This window comes from Anser brachyrhynchus (genome assembly GCF_964034855.1).
Source record: "Anser brachyrhynchus genome assembly, chromosome: 2".
Taxonomy (NCBI): domain Eukaryota; kingdom Metazoa; phylum Chordata; class Aves; order Anseriformes; family Anatidae; genus Anser; species Anser brachyrhynchus.
In genome coordinates this window covers 117,502,359-117,526,254 of record NC_137695.1, presented here as the reverse complement: position 1 = coordinate 117,526,254, position 23,896 = coordinate 117,502,359, and the positions used below count along the sequence as shown (strand labels likewise).

The window sequence follows — 23,896 nt, the reverse complement described above, 5'->3', positions numbered from 1 at the left end:
AAACCAAATCCTTAGTGAAATGAAAAATCTATTCATTGTATAATCTTGGAAGACTTTTCTACAAGACTTAAATTAGGGGTCTTAACGAATCTCTCAGAGGCTTTTAGCAACTTACGTGTGTTTATGTTTAATAAAAATGGTAGAAGGTTCCAACTAAATTAAATTAAACTAGCTCTTAAGTCCTGTGTTTTGAAAAGGCATCCCGTTAATACTGTGCTGACTTTCTTCATGGAAATATGATTCAGTTCTTTGGCTCATGCATCTCTGTTACCAACCTAGCACAAAGGAAAAACATCACAGCTGCAGTCTCCAAGCTCCTGGATACAAATGTCTGTCAGCAAAGAAAACAAAAGAAACCTAAAGGGAGAGCTAAGCCTTGGTACTCACTGACTGAAAGGTTTGTGGCTCCTTCTGACTAACCATGCTCTCCTCTTTTTGAAAATCTGAGTCATCCCCAAGGGTGCTGCACCTCCTTACAGATAAATAATAAATAAATAAAAACCCACAGAGTAACAGCAAATGTGCAAGCGTGCTGGAGAAGAGAGGTTTGGTCAGGTCAGCGACGAGAAGAAACCTCAAGTATGAATAAGATCCAAAACCAAAAAGAAACAGAAATAAAAGAGTAAATTAACCAACAACTGATCTGCACCATGTTATCAGAGACCAATTTTACCATCTCATTTGTATAAAGCCATCCTCAAGCGGTTGCAATTTTACACTGACTTTGCATAGGTAAAAGCCATTATGCGAGGTGCAAGGCAGCCGGCCTCGCTCCGGGACAGGTTGCTTCCAGGAAGAAAATCGATGGAAGTTTTGCCCACCCTGTCTCCCCCTCTTGCTCAGCGCATTGTAAGCAGGTGTCCAGATAAATGCTTGCTGAACTCTGCTGGGAGTTGCGTTGAGGAACCCAGCCAATATTTAAAACACAGTGAAAAAATGTTTTTTCTTCACTGTGTGGCTTGAATAGAGGGGACAGCACAACACTGGTTGTGCTAATGCAGTGCAGGGTGTGTTTTAAACCAACGCTGCCACCAAGAAAGACATTGCAAAGCCATCCCCATTGTTTGATAGGTGTAACTTTAGTCTGGTATTTCTTACCCCAAATGGACCATGGGACCTTCTGGCCCACAGAAGAGCCCGGCTGCTACAGCCAGCACGCATGAGACAAACGTCCCTAGGAAGGTCTTGATATTAAAAAGATGCTGAATAGAAGTGCCGTTCAAATACCCAATGATTTCCGGCAAGCCAGACGGTGAACCTGCTGGACAAAAGAACTGCAAAGGGAAAATAATAAGCAGAGTCAGCGATCATATCCTGCCAGACACATCTATGGACACAGCTGTAAGTCCAGCTCTCACCTTGCTCTGATCACAAACAAATTTTCCCAGAATTAATAATGCATACGCACGCAAACCTCTGGCTACAGATGTTTAAAAACATGTGTTCCCAACAGCGCTGCTATGCACGTACTTGGAGAAAGGAGAGAAGACAACCACGGAGCAGGGCCCACCTCTGCTCCAGGCCCTGCCTCCCATGGCTGGAGCCTGCGTGCACATTACCTGAGGGGCAGGGGTGTACGCGAGCCTGCAGCAGCCCTTCGGTCAGCTCAGGCTTTGGCTAGCTCCAACCTGGTCGGTTATCACTTGTATCACAGCAAACTCCCTTTTCCTACTACTGCTGCTGGACTTTGTGGGAATCTCATTAAAACTTCACTTTTTCTTTCACCTACGCTGTTAATTGCCTTTCTATGATTAAACTGAGCACAGCAGGACAGTAAATGGCAGCAAGGCTCAATGCTCTAGGCCTTGCAGCCTTGTAAAAGTACCGATCTGGGCTGCGAGTGATACACACACAGCGCAGCTAAAAGATCAGTCTAAAACCAACAGTAATTTTTATAAGGCCTGACGGTCTTTGGCTCAGGCCCCTTCCAAACACTGAGTTCTCACAAGTTACACAAGTTGCCACTCGTATTTATTTTACAAACACCACACACCAAGCGTAAATTGCATGGCTGCCACCACGGATTTCACCCCAGACACTTTTATACAAGTTACGTGCTGTGGAATTCAGCGTTAGGCTGAAGGCCAAAAAAGGCCTCTCCAGTTGGGTTGTAAAAGAGATTTTTTTTAAATTTTTTATTAAATGCTGAATTAAACAGTATTTGGAAGAGTATGAGATGTGGGTTATTGCCGCATTGTGGGCTTCTTGCATTAGAGACGACACTCACCAGCACTGAGCTCGAGGACACGAGGATCATGGCCAGCCCGGTGCCAAGCATGCACACCCACGTCAGGTGGAAGTTGCCATCCTGTCCAGTTTACAAACAGATCATTACTTTGGCACCCATATAGCAGCTATATGGCCTGAATTTTAATCATCTTTTGCCCCACAGACTTCTGTGGACAGAATGTGCACCACAGGTAGAAAAAACAACCAACCCAAATAAATAAATAAATGAAACAAGCAGTGCAGCTTCTTTAAAAGGACTGGAGTGGCAGCAAGGTAAAGGTTGACCTTCAGAGTCAAGTCCTGTTTTTTTTCCAGGATGTTTTCCCCATCTCTACCAACACTGCAAGGGATATGTTGTTACTCATCAAAGCCCATCTGGGGAAAGAGGTGGAGTGAAGGGACCTTAAGAACATGCACTAGAAATCACTAAATGGAGCCTCCAGCAGATGTTTTCTCGAACAGAGGCTTCAAGGTCTTACACTAGCGATTATCTTCATGAATTCGCATCTGTTATGAATAGACAGAATATATGTAAGCAAGCATTTTCGTGCTCTGTTTTAACCAAAAGCACATCTCCCATACTACGCCTTCTCACATTTAAACACCCGTTTCAGTCTCCCTGGATTTTGGGTTTGTTTGTTTGTCCTTGGGCTGACCGCAGCCACGTTGTCTCCAGAGCTCCTCAGCCCCCACATGTTTTGCCTCCTTGCACAGTGCTCGGCTGTGATTCATTGTGTGTGTGCAGGTCAAGCACACCCCTTGCGTTTCGGAGGTCACGGTGTTATAGCCGGACACCGCAGCCTTCCCGTCAGCATCTCACAACAAGGCTTTTCGGAGCATGCATATTGTGCGGCACAGGCAAACAGGAAAGCAAACGGCACAAAAATGAGTTTTGCTCATCTGCAGCTGAAGGAGGTGTTTGGATGGGAAGGTTTTCCAGGGCAGGAGCTAAATGTTTATATTGTTGTAAGAGCCTGTGAGAGCTCACCTGCTGTCCCTCTTTGTTAATTTAATACAATAGGACGGTTTGTAACACAGCGGGACCTTTTGTGTGTGCAGCAGTTGTGGTGCCCTGGGGTTAAACTGTGGTTTCTATATATTCTTTAGTTACACTTCAGTGCTTATATATACACACATATATATGCATATATATCCATACGCATACATAGATGCAGGTATGTATGTGTATTCATTCAATGTTTATGTATTTCATAAACATATGCTTAGTTTGTATATGAGAATCCCCAAAGAAATAAGATTTCAAGAGCCTTATAATATGCTTTCCGCATGGAAAACCTACACCTGTCTATTACTTGGATATTCCCTCTGATACACTTATCTCATATATCCCATCTTTTCAACGGAGTAAGTCTTCACCTGCATTTCTGCAAAGTGGTTGAGATCCGCCCTTCAGCAACTGGCAGCGTTATTCCGTTATCCTGATTTCACAGAACAGTGGAGGCTGGAAGGCACCTCTGGAGATCACCTAGCCCAAGCAGAGACTTGAAGCAGGTTGCTCACGGCTGAGTCCAGTCAGGTTTTGACAGTCTCCAAGGAGGGAGGCTCTGCAGGCTCTCTGGGCAACGCGTCCCAGGGCTTGACCACAAAAGACTGAAAATCTTTTTCTTATGTTTAAGTGGAATTTCCTGTATTTCACTTTTTGGTCATTGATTCTCTTTGCTGAACACCACTGAGAGGAGGCTGTCTCTGTCTGTCAGTAATAATGACTCACGCAGCAAGTACTTACAAACACACAGTGAGATCCCCCTGAGCCTTCTGTTCTTCAGGCTGAACCATGCCAGCTCCTTCAGCGTCTTCTTGTATGTCAGAGGCTCCAGTTATCATCTTCATGGATCTTAACCAGGTCCACTCCAGTATGTCCATGTCTTCCTTGTACTGGAGAGCCCAGAACTGAACAGAATACTCCAGACCTGGCCTCACCAGCACTGAATAAAGGAGAAGGATCACCTACCTCTGCCTGCTGGTAACACTCCTCCCAGTGCATCTGAGGAAGCTGATGGCTGAATGGCAGCACAGTCATATGGCCTATCAACCGCTGTTTTCTTCCAGTTTTGTTTTTGTCTGCAAGTTTGCTAAGCACACACTCTGTCCCACCATCTAGATCATTAGTGAAGATTTCTAGCAGTATTTGGCCCCAGCATTGACCCCTGGGGTATACCTGTGGTGACAGGCATCCAGCTGGATTTATGATGCTTATCAGAACCCTATGAGGCTGACAGTTCAGCCCGTGTTTAATCACTGCCCACTTACCTAACCCATACTTCAACAGTTTGCCTGTGAGGATGTTACGGGAGACAGCGACGAAAGCCTTGCTATAGTCAAGCACAAACTACATCCACCATTCCAGCCACTTCATTGCAGAAGGTGGTACCCACTGAAAATCCATGCTGACTGCTTCCAATCACCTCCTTGTCCTTCATACGTTTAGAAATGGTTTCCAGGACTACCTGCTGTCACCTCTCCAGGGGTTATGTGGAGATTGACTGGCCCATAGTTCCCTGGATCCTTCTTCTTGTCCGTCTTGAAGATAAGAGTGACACTGGCATTGTCTGCAGACCCAAGCCTACAGAGCTGCACCCTGCCTTAGAAGCTTCCTCTGGGTTGTGGACTCTCCTGTGTCAGGGGTAATTTCTGCCATGGGCGCTGGGGACCATGTCCTGCAGCTCCCTGCCACCACTGCTGAGCACAAAAACGTTGCCAGCAGACACTGGTCCCCGTCTGCACAAACTGCTGTGTCTGCCGGATCACTCCTGAGGGTTACACAGGCTTACCCCAGCACCGGCTGTAAGGATGCTTGTCCCTCCCTGGGCAGGATTCAGCTGAACAGCACCTTTCTCACAGTAAGCTCTTCAATATCCTTTCTATATTCTTGCTGTCTACCATAGATACCACAAAACGTGCTAAAATTTTACCGAGCAGTTGGGTCAGAGATGCTTTAACACTGGCATTGGTTTTAGCCATTAAGTGATTTTTGCTGCCACCATCCTGATTATCACAGAGGTGGCAGTACCATGATACCCATCAAGAACAAAATAAGCATTCCACAATAATCTGCGCACAGCATTCGCAAAAGATAACTACCCTAGAAATGGAAACAAGTAACATCTCTGATAACAAGTCCATATTTACTTGGACTTGCTTAGGTTACATTAAGGGAAACCTAATCCCTCCCCTTGGGCATCAACAATACACAATGTTCCTTTCACCGTGTGCCTGCACAAGAGGGGAGGCCTTCACCAATCTCATGACAAGAACTCCATCAGATAATATACTGTACTATGGGGTAAGTTGGAGCAAAGGACACCAATGCATGCCTGGACAAAGAGCCACGGGATATTTGATGTCCATACTCACCTAGACAGGCAGCACCTCTAGTCAGTTAAAACTTCATGATGTGGATCTTCCAATAAACAAGCACAGAAAGAGGTCAATCTAACTTTCTTTTGCTCACCTTCAGGTAATTTTCCACCAGGTCCCATTTCAATGTGATGAGAGAGTCAATCATCTGATGAGTCAAAAACCCCAGCATCCCAACTGCTGTTCCGATTAGCCCCATCAGCAGCCATCGATCCCACTCTTTTCTAGAAATAGGAAAACACGGTTACCTCTCAGCCTCCAGCAATGGACTGTTTGGTGTGTTTCCCCTCATAAACACACAACTTCAATTTTTAGGACGATTTGATTACTAACCACGACTGCACAAGCAAAAGGTTGTTTCTACCAATATCTCTTACAAAAGCATACACTCCCAAAATTCTACCTTCAGGTGAAAACCATTTCCGTTTGGGTAAGGAGTATCATTGATTTTTGTGTGTTTGTTTGTTTTTATATATCAAGTTGCAGTGCAATCTGCTTTCGGATGTTGGTTTTCTGATGCCCTCTCAAAACTCATTTATGTGAATCACTAATTAAGCACACAGTAGATCACTTAGAACTGGTTTCAAATAAATTCCTGTCTTCTACCACAACTAATCACTGACACAGCACCTATCGTACAAATGTGTAAATCTTTACTTCTAGTTTGTATCTTTTCTAAGCATATACCTCTAACAATAATTGTGCACTGATAATTTCTGATTTATATCTGGTATCATCTAGAACTAAAGCAGCCCAACTGAGATTCAAATGCCGTATTTCCTGCAGATTACACTGGAGCATAGGAATTCAAGAAAAGTCTCAGTAAGAAAACATTCCTCTAAACTTTTGTAAAGTGTTATTCTTTTACATTGTATACATTGAGTAGTAACTTTTTTTCTTTTTCCTTTTTTTTCCACTTTCAATAATTCATCAAGAGAAAAGGGGTAAGCACTTTCAACAAATGCTTTTAAACAGAAGTTGTTTGCTGTTTGGCCCCCTTTTTTATTCTATTAAAGTATTTTCCTATGTACAAAAACAACAAATAATGTTCTCTTCATTCCTTCTGCTAGCAGGCATCTCCCCGGATTGCCCCAATTATCCATAGCTTAGAGGCAGCATAACAGCATTTAAAGCAAATTTACCTGTATGCTTTCTCTTGTAGCCACTTCTTATAAACTCCACTGTGTGAAGGCAAATAATCCAAACTCTCATGGGCTACCAGCTGCTCTCTCTCATCCTCCTTGCAGTGACTGTATGCTAAATCACTTCTGCTGATGCTACATTGCCTCCTAAAATCATGAGGATGAATCAAATCAGGCCCATGATCTTCTGCCATTAACATCTCCTCTTCACCGTCATCCACGTGTCGCGTATATGAAAAAAGTGATGACATGACAGTGGCTCCACGAATCTTTGGGATGCCAACAAGAACAACACGAGCCCAAGAAGATCAGGCTCCCTGAGACTGAGAGAGAAATGGAAAAAGCCCATGAGGATGGAGAGGCTGTGACGCAGAGATCAGATGTTTTGTGTTTGGGGTTGGTTTGCTGTGGCTATGCACAGACCCAGCACCTTTGAAGCAATGAAAACTCGTCTGAGCTGGAGCTCTCTGGTGAAGTCAAAGCACAGAGAGACCTTAAGGTAGTCCATTGTAACGTAGTTATTGCACCTGTTCCTAACTGAGTCTTCAGGTGACAGTGATGTTTAAGCAATAAGGCCTTTGTCTGTACTAAAGAGATGGATCACATGCTGTGTTTTGGGCTGTCCGAAGATCTTGATTCAATATAATCACACAATTTTTTTAAAAAAAATTAATGTACTGCATTATTCAAAGGTAAACCCTACATTCTCAGTATTACATAAACACTCTAAAAAAGCTTATTTCCAACACATTTTTTTTTTGAATTTACAAATCTATCAAATTTCTTTTTAGACAAAATCTACTTGTTTTTGAATTGCATAACTTAATTATTTTTTTCTGTTCAAATAAATCTCATTGGAGAAATTAAGAATAAATGGCAAATAAAGATTGCCTAACTCACTACTTTCGGATATCGTATACTAGGTAGTTTACAAGTTGGCAGTTCAGTCAAAGCAGACGACTGGTTGCAGGTTAAATATTTACTGTAAAGAAAAGCCTGTAACATGCTGAGTTTGCCACCTCCAGGGCATGTTTTTGGCTACAAAGCCAGGATAGTAAAAGATTGCTGCTGCTCTCCAGTTGCTGCCGTGGAGATCAATTTGGAAATGCCTCATCTGAAACAATAGAGAAATATACATTGTTCCTGGTTGTCAGTTAATGAGTACTAAATGACAAGAGATCTCAATTTAGTGCTTTTCTTTATTTCTAGGACACAAAGACTCATATGATGTCATTTTCTAGTTGCATTAGATCAAGCTGGTATATACGAGTAGACCTGTGTATTACAGAAATCACAGCATAAACAGAAACACTAAATCCACTGAACAATGCAAAAAGGAAAAAAAAAAAAAAAAGTAAAATAAAACTAAAGCTACGTTTCTAGGGGAAAGGGATTAGGCTAAGTCAGACTGCTCTCAGACAACACAGCTATACTTTGCTCCACGTCATGATTTGTTATGCAAACAGGACAGCTGTTGTTCCTCAAACAGGAATACCATCGACATCCCTAAGAGCATACCTGGGCTTTTGCCTTTGCTGTCCCTAGTTGCCAGAAGATGGAAGCTGATGACTGCATTTCCATCAGACGCTAATCCATCCTGATCTCTACAGCAGCTACTCGGCTGTACTGACAATTTTCACAGGCACCCGCTCGTGCTTTCAAACTTTAAAAAACAAAACAGACTAAGAACGGCTTTCCAAATGTCAACCCCTTATTTTTATTCCCCGCCCCCCCCCCCTTGTTCTCCTCTCTAGTTAACTTAAATCCAGCAGTACACTTGCTTATTTCAAATACATTTCATGATGCTCTGTGAAGCAGTGCACAAATGGCCAGGGTCCAAAAAGAAACAGCCACAAAGCAGAAAGAGATCTGAGGCTGCAGGAGGGCACGTCTGCATCCCCAAGTGAAGGAGTGGACACACTTCTAGAGAAAGACAAGGCCTTGTAAAATACATACACACGCACTCACAGGGCATTCAGTCATTGTTTTACAAAGAAACTTGAAGACCTAATCTACCTTAAAAGAGAAAATAGCTATTTTCAGAATACTTCAATAAAGGCAGCAAATCCAGATTATTAGTAGGGCTGTAAAAGCTTTCTGTACCAGAAATTCCTGTGCTGGACATACATATTGCTTCATTGCCCCCATCCAAATTGGACCCTGAAACTATGCATTTTGGCTGTCCTTGTGTGCACGGGGGAGCACGGTTAACACATTGATGCCAAACACGAGCTTTCATCTTTCTCCTGCAAAGCATCTTGGAGGGTATATTAGCAGTTCTGTCAAGCCTGCATAAGGATCATAATGCCTTCTACAATAAATTTTCATCTCCAAACACCACACAGGGATCTTTCTGCTTAACTACGAGATGCAATAGCTCAGATTTTGCCATGGCTACAGGCACTGAGGAAAGTATACTTCTCAGTGCTGGAAGATAAATGCCCCAACACAAGAGCAGAGAACCCAGGCTGTGGCCAGTTCTCAGGTTTTCTACTTATTTCCAATATTGGTTCCTGCTTCTGCAGGATTGATTTTACCTCAGAGGGGTCATAATCTACTTAGAAACTGCTCCTCTGGAGACCAGGAAGGAAAGGAGTCTGTATGCTTTGTTTATCACTACAGAAGGCTAGCAGCTGCACGCTTCTTTTATAAATGCTTCAAGGACTCAAATTCTAGATTGAATTTGACTCAAAAGGGAGAGAGCTCTGAAATACCACAGTGGGGAAAGAGCCTGCTTCAAGCTGCTAAAACCCTGTTTGAGAGCCCCAGCGCTCCTGGTTCCATGTCCAGGCAGCTTCCACCATGACCACAGGACCAAGAGCAAGGACAGGGCAAGAACAAGAGTGGGTAGATGTCCTCAGTAAGCATAGGCAGACTGAGCCAGGCTGCCTCCAGTCAGAACCTGGAACACAGCTCCCTGGCAATGAGAAAGATCGGAGAGTGACTGGCCCACTGCTGCTTGGTACCTGAGTCACAGGTGAGGGGTGCGGAACAGAAGAGATGAGGCTATGAAATGACTGCCGCTAGCTGGCCATTCCCAAGCTAATTTCCCTCCCAAATAACTGGGGAAATGGGGCAACATAATTTTATTCACCTAAATGCTGTCACATTTCCTGAAGTGTGAGAGTATGTGTATGCACACACACACACGCACGCCCTTTATCCTTTAGGAGAGCAGGGTGGAATACAAAATACCTGTCACTAAATACACAAAGCCACGGCAAATAAGAACTACCCTCCAAACAGCATTAGCAATACAGCATGAATTTAATACCCACAACATTTTTGCCACTTGTCTTTAAATAGCAGACATCAAGCAGATTCCAACTATTACACATGAAAGCAGCTACAGCAGCACTCACGATATGATCGATCACACTGACACACTCCTGCCTAGGAAGAAAGGCCCCCTCACCCCTGCAGCTAGATGACTACACCATGTAATTTTCAATGTATAGAAGCAGGCATATGAAAACAAAGCAGATAGTTGGCACCTCCGTTTTCTGTGACAGAACAATGTATTTTTGAACAGCAGACAAACTGTGTACATTTAAATTAAATGAATTCCTTCGCTCTCCACTGCTCCCTTTTCTTCAGCTGCAGGCTTGTTAGTGCGGGGTATGCAAGTTGTGCAGCTGTCAAGTAAAGCAGCAGATATTTGTTGGCTTCTGTTTTAATACTAATTATTATACAGATATTATAAAAATCATAAAATCACAAAAATACAATAAAGCACTAGAGATTGATAGCTGACATCGTTACTCTGAATAGCACAAAAATTCCAAACATCTGAAGGTAAATGTGAATTTTAAATGCCAGGAACAGTTGCTACTTTAAGGAACACAAGCAGTTCAGATTTTATTATTTTAGCAGACAGAAAGCTGAACAGCAGAATAAGGAGCTCCTGAAGCCGTACTCTATTCAAAGCATCCCACTGTAAAAATCAAAACCATTACACCACTCATTGAGGTGACAGTCAAAGGTTTTAAATAATACATGTTTAATAGACAATTTGAATGACAGCTTAAGGAAGCAAACAGCGATCACACTGAATAGCAATAATAAAAACATTGCTAACCAGAAACATGATGGGTAATTTTCATTTCACATTATTTCAATACTGCAAGTTACAGCATTTAAGAACTGATAATATAGTACTAATTTAGCATGAGAATTTTGCTAAAAATACAACTCACACATTTGATGCGGACTGTAAGGTTTCAAATGTTTGAAACATTTTCAGATACGGCTGTAACAAATCTATTATATTTTTACAGATTAATAATACTATGTAAGATCACAAATTTAATCTGTGAATCTTCATACAGGAAAAAAAAAAAAAAAGACAGGAAACATTTTCAGAAAACACAAACCAAGATGACTGTGCCTGCCTCTATTAATCCTGAAATTATGATGTTGTGGCAAGGAGTTAGAGATTTCTCAGAAGTAGAAGGCCCCATAGTTGTGCAACACACCACCCAGAAGATCACAAATCATGTGCTCTCCTGAAGCTTCAGTCCAGCAAATAATAAATAGTTGAAAAAAACTGTAGGCCAGAAAAGGCAGGGGCCAGGGTTACGGCAATTCACCTGGTAATGGGACAGTGAGGTTTTAAGTCCAATTTTTCTCATTAATAGTATTGACTTTATTAATTACACATATACATTTAAACTTAATACTGCTGATCGCCAGTCACTTAGAGTAACCTGAAAACTAAGCAGACCGCCACCAGCATCACACAATTTCAAGGTCTTAGTTTACACAGTTCCTCACGGTGGCAAGTTTTGCAGATGAAAACCTAAAAGAAACAGAGTCATCTCAACCTGCTGTACTTCACCACAGCATTTAACGGTTTCAAGTGCAAGAAGATCGTCTCAAAAGAGCAAAGGAGAGCAATAGAACAGGGTTCAGCTCCCCCAGGCTGAATTTAAGGAGTTAGAAGTGACAGCTCATCTCTGAGTGATTCTGCAGGACTGAACTCTCTCTCCTATAGTAACCCAGCATTTTTCATGACTCTGGAAAGATTGGCTAGAAACAACCTCCTCCACATCTCCGTAAGAATTTCACATTTCTACTGTTTGAGCTATTCATATCCTCGCTTTATGCCTGTAACAACTGAAACAAAATAAAACTAGGTATTTTTTCACAGTCCATTTGAAGAAAACAAAACATTAAAAAACTACACACAGTCCATGTTTATTTCTGCCAGGTTTCTGTTTTTCTTGATATTTTTTAGTTGAAGTTACAGAAGAAAATCAAACTTTTTCCCTCCCTTTTTAACACTCCTGCATGTTTAAAAAAGTTAACAGTAATAATACTGCGTAAGGAAAATCGGCATACTTATACAACTGCAATAACCACTGGGAGCACAGTGGGAAGAAGCACAAAGGAACTGATGAAAACCTTATTTTAACCCCAAACTGCACAGTTTATACATTTTAAAACCATGTTTACATGTTGTCCTTACTGTATATAATAAAAGCAGGTTGGGTTGCTTTCCATAAGGAATAGTGAAGAGTCATAAATTTAGTATCAAAAGCATGCATTATAACAAGCTACCCCAAGCACTAGTTATTTATGCATTATCTTAATACCATCCATTAAGTTATCCATTTATATTAATGCCAAAGCACATAAATAATAAAAGGCTTTTTACATTTATCACTATTTTAAAATGGTAAAGACTGAAAAATTTCATCAACCTATTTGAATATGGGAATGCTACTTGAGAGTTGGAATACGCTACGTATTTCATGGAATTAAATTTACTGTACATTTATTTACAACTGTTTATCAGTTGAGCAGAAGGTACAGATCCTTTTAGTAAAAATTGTTGTAAACAGCACTGACACTAAGGCAAAGTAGAAAGTTACTGTTTTAACCATTCAATGGAGTGCTCAAGTCCTACGGAAGCTAAGATCAGCTATTGAAATCTGTTCTTTTGTAGTTTTTAAAGGTATTTTTAAGGCAACTGAAAAGGATAATACACTGTTTCAGGGAATAATGCAAACACCAGAACAGGTAAAAAAAAAAAAAAAAAAAAGGAAATCCTTCTCCCACAAGTCTTTCATTGTGTGGTTACCACAGGTGCATTAACAACAGTTTTAAAGCTTTTCCCTTTTTTATTATTTTTTTTTAATTAATGAAAGACCACAGGCACTCTTCACATTCTTACGAAGTGTGAAATAACACCCCACCTCAAAAATCTTCATAAATTTCACCAAACACAAGTTTTGAATATGTTACTTAGAAAAAAAATAAGAGTTTTTAAATTACAGAGTTTACTATAATGGTTGATCAACTCTGGTATGACATACTTTTTCCTTTAGGTATCCACCACACAGTACCAAACATTTAGGAGAAGCATGAATTATGCATTTATTCCAGAACAGCTGAGGAGATTAATTCCTGACTTGGTCCTGCGGCGTGCCCAGTACTCTCAACTTGCTTTCAGGAAGATCAGTGCAATCGAGGCAGTTGGTAGGTGTACACCTTGCAACATTTTATGTACTTCATAATAACAAGGTAAGGCACATTATTTCTAATGTGGATATTTCCATTGGATTGCTCATTATACCTTAAGGTTTACAAAGCACGAATCCAACTTTTGGATTTATTTTTTTCCCCTCTGTTTCACAGTGAACTTATTCCTCCCTTGAACAACTAAAACACAAGAACTTCAGCAATGCTTCAGAGCACAAAACTAGTTAAAATCCCAGTTCATGACTACTGGCAGGACATGAATCTTCAAATGCAGTTTGAGGAACGTATGCTGTGTTTGGAACTTTTGAGCTTTGTTCCTCACACAACTGGCTTAAAACAGTGCTCTACTCTGTAAGCTGTACAAATACAATTTCGAGGAAACAAATAAAAAATCCCACAGGCATTTCCTAACAACAGCAAATATAAATCCTGACCAAAGAACACAACACAAATTAAGGAGAGGAAATTTATAATTCTGGTATGTAAATTAAATTACCAAAAAGAAATAGAACATGATAAAACAATTGCTGCGCAGATGCCGATCAGACATGGATACTTGTAAAACGATCCAACCTTTCCGGAGGAGAGGAAGCAGTTATGCTTTAAAATACAAGCAACAAAACTGTTTGAGGGAGGCTCTCAACTTCATGCAGTAGCCAAAGACATTTTAAAAGTCCACAATCGGTTACATATAGTCTTTTACCAGTGTGAGCAAAATGGAAAAACCAAAACACTTAAAACAACTGCAGGAATTTTTTTTTTTTTTACAGTCATCCTTTATATTACACACCCTGATGTCAGCTCTCTCCACCATTACTTTTACGTATGTATGCAACATGCACCCGCTTACACGTGGATATGCAGATTTGAACAGATACAAACAAAGTACAGACAAAGGTGAATAACTGTTGCGGGATCATCTCGTACCACACATGACCAAGCGAACAACCAGCCCCTCTTCCCACTCCGTGAATAAGTCAGTCTCTTGAATCATGTTACCAGGCACGTAATAGTCCACAAGTGTTTCTCGTTCTCTCACGTTTATGCTATTATTTTCCAAAAAATTCACATCTCAGGACTGCATGGTTCCATTATTTTAATTAAATATAGATTAGCAATGTTAGTGTAAGAAAGATTTAACGGCATCAAGATATTTCAAATGAAAAATCACGAAAATGTTGCAATGCACTTCAGCCACACCGTCACAAATGATATGTCATATAAATACAGACAAGAGGTAGCTGGCAGCTACAGTTCCACCAGTTGTAGAAGTGCCAAATTTGTCAAAGAAGGCATAAACTGACAAATACTAATTAAATCTCTCAACTGGAAAAAAAAAAAAAAAAAGACACCTAGTTTATTGCTTTTAGAGGTTCTTTACATGAGAAATAAGCAAAGGCATATCAAACAAAATTACCTGGCTTGATGGCTTTTGATTAAATTCACTTTTTTCAAAAGAACTGCTAATAAAATCTTGAATGCAAATAGTTGACTTGCTCCCAATGTTACATGTCCTCACTGAAATGAACAAACGCGTGCATTTTCCAAGAGGAGAAAAAGAGGGGTCTTATTTCCAAAAGAATAGCATTAGCTTACTTTCTTATGAGAAATCAGTAATGGAACTAAAACCCGAGTTCCCAGCAGACAGAACACATTGAAAAAACAGACCAGGAGTTGCAAGAGAGGCAACAGCATTCTAGCTAAGAGGACAGTGGCGTAATGGCGGGTGATAGATGAAATGCAGATGGAAATACAATGCTCTGTACTGCACATGTAATTTTTATTAAAGCTTCCAGAAGGTTTTTTTTTTCCCCCCCAAGGAGAGGCAAAAGTGGAACAGACAAGAAAAAAAGAAAGAAACATACAGGAGAAAAAGATGCAAGAAAGCATGAAACAAGGCAGCAACCGCCAAAGCAGGACAGAGAACTAAGTAAGACTTCAGCAATCTGGTCTGAAAACCGCTCAGAGGTCAAGTAAGCCAAGTGAAAGTTGTGCTCATTTCTCTAAAGAATCTGGAGGGGAGGCAAAGAGGGAAAGGTCAGATGAGTTTTTTGGTTTTGTTTTGGGAGTGGGGGGGTTGTTTCTTTTTAAATATACAGTGCAAGTTCGTCTAAAGAAGTGGTACTACAGATGACAGAACTTAGTCCTCTGCAGCAAAAGAAATACTTTGACCTCTAAAGTAAACTAAGCATACAAAAGTGGTAAGAATAAAAGGTGCACGTAAAACCAGCAGCAATATTCTGTTTGTCTTTCCACTACTTCTGCAAGTTACTGTACATATATTACATCACTATTATAGAAATGGCACAGCCTCAGACACTTTCCACATTTTATTTACATTTTAAGACTAACTTTAATCTCAATCACATATCCATACATTTCCTTTGTTTCACTAAAACTTAAATGCATGGTTTATTAGAACAAAGACTGTAAACAAATATTTGCCATGTCCGATACATGTAACACACAGGAGCTGCTTAACAGAAATTAATCCCCCCATTTTATAAATACAGGTATCAAAACAATCCTGAACATACTTTGTGACACTACTAGTAGTCGGCACCCACACCCTTGCAAAATTAAACAAGATGAGCAACGGTATTCACTGTACCTGCTACTTTAAAACAAATTTTAACTGCAGCTCTTTTACTAAGCAAGATGGATAAAGCATGCCATTTATATTTTGCCTTCTCAAGAGATTATTTTCAGAAACATATATTATTCCACAGCAATCTGACACTTTCTGTCATGCTTTCATCTTGTAAAACCTGAATTCCAATTTTAGGCTATTTCAGGCTTATGCTTAAATGACAGTGCCTTGATAAGAGAAAAAAATAATTGTGCTGCCTTTTTCTCCCATAGTGCCTGAAAACATATTGGGCATACATATATTATATATATTCTTACAAATGTCCAGGTCATGTATACCAGCTGAAATTCTTTTAATGTGTGGGTGTTTGCATTGTGAGATTTAATCAAGACATTAACATGAGTAGAAGGTTGTTGTTTTAAGACAGAAGTTTGAGAATCAGCTAAAATTAATTGTTGTAAGTTTGTCCTTCTGGAGGTTGTGGAAGCTTCATATTTTCTTTGGACATCATTAGACGTCTTAGCTCTTGAAGTACAACTTTAATGCTATAAGAATTTTGCCATTTTGCTAACACTGGTATGCTCCGTGCATCCACCTGGAAAAAGAAGAGGGAGTTGTAAGTTACCATGAAATTTAAAAATATCTATGTAAGTAGCTGCTAATGAACCAACTGTTCTAAGAAAGAGTCTAAACATTCCCTGACACTTTCTCTGTGGCATTTATGTCACATGTCCCCATATTCATAAAATATTTTTTAGGAAAACAAGCATACACCTGCACACGGATACACATTCTACAGTGACATACATGCAGGTGGGCCCCCCCACCTGTGCTGATATGAACGTTAGTGAGAAGGAAAGGGATGGGGTGAGAGGGGAGAGGAAAACAGCAAACAGTTCACTGCTAAACTGGAGGCATACTTTATAAAATTCAGTTTTATCAATTTGTTTCAAGTTACTCGAAAAAAAAAAATCACCTTCTTTAAGCCATTATATACAGTTGGGTCCTCCTCAGCTCTTTTAAAAAAACCTGACACACAGGAACTTGTGGAATACCTCTCTAAAGGAAAATTTCCCTTGCTGCAAGTTTCAGTTTGTGATTTATTCCCCATCAGTATTATGTGGAGTCACCACATATGCTAAGAAATAGCTTGAAAAACTGAAATATTTGATTTATAGCATTTAGACATCTCTTAGTTCTTTGCATTCTTCTTACAAAGCATCGTGTCTCATGGAGCTGTGAAGACTACTGCATTCACTTACCAATTTGAACTGAAAGGGAGGGACATTTCATTTATAAAACCTGTGGGACAATTTACACAACCACAACAGCTCAGCACTTCTCTTCACACAAATAATGTTCTGCCTGGAGTCAGAACTCCTTTAAGCTGCCAATGACTGCATATCATCAAACCACAGCATAAAAGCAGTAAGATTACTTAATAATTATTGAAAACATTAATAAGTTAGGAAAGAAAGAGCATCAAAAGGAAATTATCTTACGAATCAAGATCACAGGTTTTGAAACTAACACCAGTCAGACTGCCACTGTTATTCCTGGAGTACTTCCTCTTCTTTTTAAACAAGGGTATTTGGTTTAATGTGGAAGATAAAAGATCAGAGAAAAAAAACTTTAACTGGAAAACAGGTCCTATTTTCCTAAAAGACAGGGTATTAGATAAAAACACCTGTGAGAATAAGGGAAACTCTGATAAGAGATCACCTGTGTTACCAAGCAGCAGCTCAAGTAAGTAAGGCCTCGTGTAGCCTGAATCTTTGTTGTGAGGTACCAAGATCCTACAGATCTCCTCCTCTACAATCCTTCTAGATATGATTAAAGCAGAACCCACCAGAGTTTCTGTCCAAACAGCTGGACCCAGTGAACAAGGAACAGTAATTCATTTTAAAAGTTAGAATGGTAGATCTCACACTATTCAAAACAATTCTCCACGCAGAGAATGCAGTGAGAAAAGCACAAGACCACCATTTTTACTCACAGGGGTTCTCCAGAAAGAAAAACACATCACGGTGGTTAAGAATCCTGTTATTAGAAGAACCGAGTGCTCAGATCATTGGTTCACTTTGCATATAGCTGCAGATGTTTAAGAAGTTATCCCCACACACACACATAAACACTTGTTAATACTTCTCTGCAACTAACTTACCATCTTCTATTTAGCAAAACGGGACAAAGTATGAGAGAGCACTCCCTAACTTCTTGCTCTAAGCCAGCAATTTGGCAGACCAGTAATTTAAACAACTTCCATGTTGGTCTGAAGCACAACACTTTCTACTGAAGTAGCTGAGGAGAGATCACGCCACTGACCCACCAAAACAGCAGTAGTCTCCCCAAGGAAATAGGGGGAAAAGAAGCCACAGTATAGGAGGCCAAGGACCAGGTTACAGCTACAACAGAAGATTCCCAGCCAGGAGAAATGTGCCTTTTGGGGGTGCAAGCCCACATGATAATAAACTGAAGACAACCATAAACAAACATGAGCAAGAAGAACAAGGTAAGTTTAAGACTTCAGTAGGTTTGAGAAAGAAAACTAATAATCTGTTCAGAAAGACTGGGTTAGCAAAAAATAGCTGGAAAGGCAGTTGCTCTGGTACTCCACCAGTGAACGTCTGTCTTCAGTCTTGCAGTTCTGCTTCCATACCACCCTTCTTTTCCTTGCTTCTCCTCAACTTTGCTTTTGTAGTCTCTCTCAGGTTTGGAGATCAGCCGCAGCTACAGCACGTAGTGGTCAGTCACCAGTAACGTTTAAACAATGCAATTCTACATAACATACGCTGGTTGTGTTGGCGTATGAGAGCTGATCACTTTGAAGTAAGCTCCTCCAACTTTTCTTTTTTTTGGCTGGGAATTTGTAATGGCAAACTTTCAGACTGTAAAGGCTGTTTTAACAAAGTTAGGAGTGCTTTCTGAGTAAAGACTGCTACGCCATAACATTTTGTTGCTGTTTATCTCAAGTCTCTCTTCGCAAGTCACCAACTTTTTTGATGACATCTTGCAGCGGTGAAGATTTTGGCTCAAGTTCTCTTTTCTGCATTGCAGAATTTATTTCCAATTTAGACCGTGCACAATAAATTCACTTTATGAAGAACAACGCTAAGGTATTTGGAAGGATGACACAAATTATGTTAATGTTCAACTCACACAAAAGCACCTAGGCAATATTCAAGTATGCATCCTGGTACGTAGAGGAAGAAAATTCAAGATCACAAAATCTAATAAAGCTGAAAACTGCAACCTGAGGACAATTTTATTCTGGGGATATACAACTGTAAATCTTTAAACAAAAGCAAGATAAACTGCATATATTATTTTTTCTAAACTACTGAAATCAAGCCAAGTAATTCTTCAAAATGTTGCAAAATATTGGATGCTCATAATGTTCCCAGCATCTAAGATAACTTTAAGAGGTAGCAAACTGCTTTGTTTACAATAAACACACTCAAAGCAGTAATTGGACAACAGTTTAACAGTAATTGGACAACAGTTTACAGAATTTTAGTTGATGTAAGACTAAATGAATTTAAAAGAAACAAATATTTCCAGCTGTAAATGCTATTTACATCAACAGAGGTGACTGCAAATCCTGCAGGACAGACAGTTAAAGAACACTCTCACAGGTCCGAAAATTAGATATCCTCAAAAGACTATGGGAAAATAAATATCATGCCAGAACGCAACCTGTGTTTCGTTAGTACAGAATACAGAAGGTTCCAAGAGAAAAGACTCCACAGCATTAAGTAGGGTAATGTAAATACAATTTTACAACAGTGACACTATTAGCACAGAAAAGCATTTTGTCCAGCCCTCCATCAGTACTTGGGCTAGCTTTTCTGAACTTGGTAACCCAATTCTGTATACAAACTCAGTAGCTCCATAGGCAAATTGAAAAGCAGAAAACCACAAAGACTAACTTGCATATAAGAAATGAAATTTACCAGGGTGATTCAAAGAACCTAAGTTTAGTCTTTTGATACAAAATAACTTGTAAACTACCCCTCTCCTTTTCTGCTCTAAATATATCAAACAGCAGTCTCTGGGATCCATGCTGCTGATGGAAAATTTTACTTACAAGCAAAACTCCCCTCTCAAAATAATCAAAAAGAAGTCAATAAACTTGTAACTGTCTGTAAGGATAAACTCATTACAGATACCTGCACTTTTCATGCAATACGTAAAAAACAGTTTAAGGCTAGCATCTTTAGGCTGAGTTAACTCTAGCACATATCCATCTCTCCCTTCCACCGTTGACATCCCAACTCAAAGCAAATTATTACCCTCTACGCTCATGCTGGGGGCTCTACTTTCCCTCAGGCATTAACTGGCATACATCTTTTGTAAAGTACACCTTCACAATGTTACAAATATTTTGAGCAGTACTATAATACCGCTACAACAGAATTTCTGTTGCTGTTTATCTCAGGTTTCTTTTCAGCAAGTTGCCAATATTTTTCATGACACCTATAAGCAATGTGATCAAAAGCTGGCCATGTGTGAAAAAACAGGCTGCAGAAGCACGGACAGCAGAGCTTGTCTGAAGATAAACACTGTCATTTCCAATCATTCAAAGAATGCAGCAAACCGCTTATGATCTATTATACAGAAGAATCAGAGAGAGAGCAGCTTCAAAGAAACAAGGAAATAAAATAGGGAGCAGAAACAAGAACTGTTCCAGAGAAGCTGAGGAATGTTTTAGGAAAAAAAAAAAAATCTTAGCTTGTGGCTAAGACAATACAGTAAGCCTCACAAGAGATGGGTTCAAGTTCTGATTTTAACAGACTTCTTCAGAGGTATGGGTCAAGTTATTTTGTCTTCCAGTGTTTTCATCCATTAAGCATCCACACTTCTGTTTTGCTTTCCAGCACTTTGCAGCACATCTAGACCCCATACGTGCAAAAAAACTACTGCAAATAGACCTCAATTTTGATCAGAATCACTTTAGTTTCTAAATTACATCTGGTTTTGAAGAAATCTTTCCCTGAAGTTACTTTTAAAAAGAAGCTTCTATGAAAAACTGTTCAAATAGCATGCACACACTATCACCAATACTTAATGCTATAAATAAAAGTTCTTACCTAAACCCTTAGTTTTAAAACATATGCTTAGAAGACTGAAAATGAAAACAAATTAGTTTCAAATTCAAGAAACTAGATGAAGAAAATAAAGTTTCTGACTCACTGAGGTAGTCATTCACAAACAGTATTCAAATAAACAAACAAAACTACAACAACAAAGTAAAAAAAAAAACAAAAAACTAGGGTTTTCTCTGGAAAACTGAGTGCTGGTCATTCTTATGACCTCTAAAAACAAAGACTAATTCTCTTGCTATGTAAAATACGTTAATATTTTATTGCACTAATTCAGCATGTGAATTTCACCAGTAGATAGCATTTATTAAACAAGTGATTCTAAAGCAGGTTGCACACTTCTATTAGTGCCTTTATTTTCAGTTAAATTAAAATACAGCCATGTTTACGGAACACCTCGTGTGGAGGACTGCAGACTGCATCTGTATACAGCTAATTCTAAGAATGCCCATTTTTACCCCTTGTTTATTCTACCCCAAGTTTACACAGAATCACAGAATGGTCAAGGCTGGAAGGGACCTCTGAAGGCCACGTGGTCCAAGCCCCCTGCTCCAGCAGGGCCACCCAGAGCAGGCTGCCCAGGCCCACATCCAGGCAGCTTTTGAAGATCTCCACAAGGAGGGAGTCTACAACCTCTCTGGTGCCACTGCTCCATCACCCACACAGTAAAATGCTTCCTGATCTTTAGTCAGAACCTCTTATTCTTACTCTTAACCTTTCCATTAGAAATTAATCTGTTCTGCACCAGCTGACTATCTGTATGTCTTGTATGTCCATTATGTATAACGTATCTGGAGCTAAGACTTCTCTACCCACACAGAAGCCACAGATAAGTCACTCATCCAAAAATAAAAAAGTGGGTTGAGCAAAGACAAAAACTCAGTTCTTCGTCAGAATTCCAGTTCCATGCTCTCATCTGTAAAATGTATCCCCAGTTTATCTGACAGACGGGTTTGGCATAACTCTAGAGAGCACAACAGCAAAATACGTTAAAACGCAAGAAACCAGGACAAGCAGTACATTAGAAATTACATAATGAATGAGTTTTAAGTTCATTAATGCTGAAAAATGTTTTCATTAAAAATACAACTTACTCCTACTGAAATGCTAAAATATGTAGAGTTATGCATTTGCATAGCAAATCCTAAGTTACAGTAGTTTATAAAACTATTGGGGTAAAACTGAATGAAGTTTTGGTGTAAGCTTAAAAATGTATTGGAATCAAATTTTCCTGTACAAATGGCTGAATTTTAACAGCAGTTTTATAACCACCAGCTGAACTTCCAGTCACAGTGTACAGCCCATTCCCCAGCAGGCTGAGGGAGTCTAGACTTCCCCAAACACAAGCTCCAAGCAGACTGACTCAGTAAGCATAAGCTTTCAGCCTTTGTAGGTCTGAGATTTGGCTTCTGGAAACCAGTATCTATATTCTCAAGCATGAACAGATGAATTAATGACAGCACACTTCGTCACTGATACTGAATAATACATGTTACTAGGGGGACGTACAAAAAGATTATAAACATACCAAAAGCTCTACTGCATTCCAGATTAGCAGCTTTGGCTGATCACAATCTCTTAATAAACAAAGATACTTAGACTACAAGCTACAGCTGGAATAAACAGCATTAGCTGGTTTGCAGATACCAATTTTAATAAGATCTCCAGGTAGAGGGAATTTGTTGGCTATGCAAGAAATACTTTCAAATCAATTTTTAAACTATTTCTGAGATGTTGGTCTAGTGGCTTTGGATAACTATCAGTATGCCATCTTAACACCTACAAGAGCTCAAACACATCGCAAAGAATGTAATTTATTGCAAATGGATCTTTACTATGAAAGGGATTACCATCTATATTAAAAGACCTTAAAACTGAAGCTTAAAATCATCTCAGATTGGAATAAATCCAGTACAAACAAAACAGGAGTATAAATACATCCATTCACTACAAGGGAATTACTACATCCAGATTGAGAATCAGGCAGAATAATTTCCATTTTAATTAATGGAAACACCAGATAAAGTTGGAATAATGAAACAAACTTAATGACTAAATAAATAATGGTCTTGAGCAATATAGTAGTCTGGTTAGGATATGAATCTAATACCCTTGTTTTGTAAGAGTAATACATGGAAAATACCTACACATGGCTTAAACTTTTTTTTTCCTGTGCAAAACTTAAATCTTAATTTTTATTTAGAAGAGACGACTGTTTCAATACTATAAATAATGGTTGTCTCATTGCTAAGCCACTGAGAGCCACTAACATATTGTAAATACCTAAAGATTTGAATATGTGCAGTAGGCAAACAAATATTGATTTAAACCAAGAACTTTATCTTGTAATATTTAAATATGAAATCTCCTTCCAACATTCTATACTCCTCACCTTTGTTTTTCATTGAAATAGTTTATATTACAGATTAACAATGTGGTTGGTCTTACCATTTCAACTTACCATTCCATTGGAATTATTTATTCCATTCATATTAATTTTAGTTACAAATCTAACTGTAGGAGGTGCTTCTGGATATTTAGGTCCACACTCTACTTTCAGACTGTATATTCTGTTTTCATAGTTTGTCTAGAAAGCAAAAAGACAGACTAATGCATCTCTCTGAAAGCTAAGTATTAAAAAAAATAACACAAAGCAAAGGCAAGAGGATTAAAGATGAAGAAATATGAAGTTATAAATCTGTTAATATTACGTACCAGTTGATGGTCTTGGATTACTGTTTTGGTTATATTGATTACCTGAGGAATATGTATAAATTATACTACTAATTGACTGTCCGTCCGAAAGTTTTTAACAAAATACATTTTTTTTTAAATTCACATTTACTCTTATCCCTCCTAGACATCTGCATTCCCAAATCACTTTTGGCACAGTAGGGGGCAGACAATCTTCAGGAAAATTACCTCACTCCCCACAAAAAAAATATAACACACGCACAAAAAAAAAAAGGAAA

The 23,896-nt window shown here is 39.3% G+C and overlaps 2 protein-coding genes across 8 annotated transcripts in view; both read right to left on the bottom strand.

Annotated features, from left to right (window-relative positions):
* Positions 1 to 12,874, bottom strand: part of LOC308191314 (chloride channel protein C-like) — an 84,551-nt gene extending 71,677 nt beyond the window's left edge. For both annotated transcript variants that reach the window (XM_080583613.1, XM_080583614.1), the window contains exons 1-4: positions 6,750 to 12,874; positions 5,702 to 5,831; positions 2,228 to 2,308; positions 1,099 to 1,274 (exon numbers count right to left, since the gene is read on the bottom strand). In XM_080583613.1, the coding sequence (XP_080439739.1) occupies positions 1,099 to 1,274; positions 2,228 to 2,308; positions 5,702 to 5,831; positions 6,750 to 7,000 (638 nt within the window). In that variant the 5' untranslated portion in view covers positions 7,001 to 12,874. The remainder of the gene's footprint in view (positions 1 to 1,098; positions 1,275 to 2,227; positions 2,309 to 5,701; positions 5,832 to 6,749) is intronic.
* Positions 12,875 to 14,311: 1,437 nt separating this feature from the next.
* The window catches only part of UBE2V2 (ubiquitin conjugating enzyme E2 V2), a 30,218-nt gene continuing 20,633 nt past the window's right edge, over positions 14,312 to 23,896 (bottom strand). For 4 of the 6 annotated variants that reach the window (XM_080583616.1, XM_080583618.1, XM_080583619.1 and 1 more), the window contains exons 3-4: positions 23,386 to 23,511; positions 15,548 to 16,417 (exon numbers count right to left, since the gene is read on the bottom strand). In XM_080583616.1, coding sequence (XP_080439742.1) covers positions 16,271 to 16,417; positions 23,386 to 23,511 — 273 coding nt within the window. In that variant the 3' untranslated portion in view covers positions 15,548 to 16,270. Of the gene's footprint in view, positions 16,418 to 23,372; positions 23,512 to 23,896 lie in introns of all 6 variants that reach the window. The other 2 variants (XM_080583621.1, XM_080583620.1) reach the window with 2 other exon arrangements.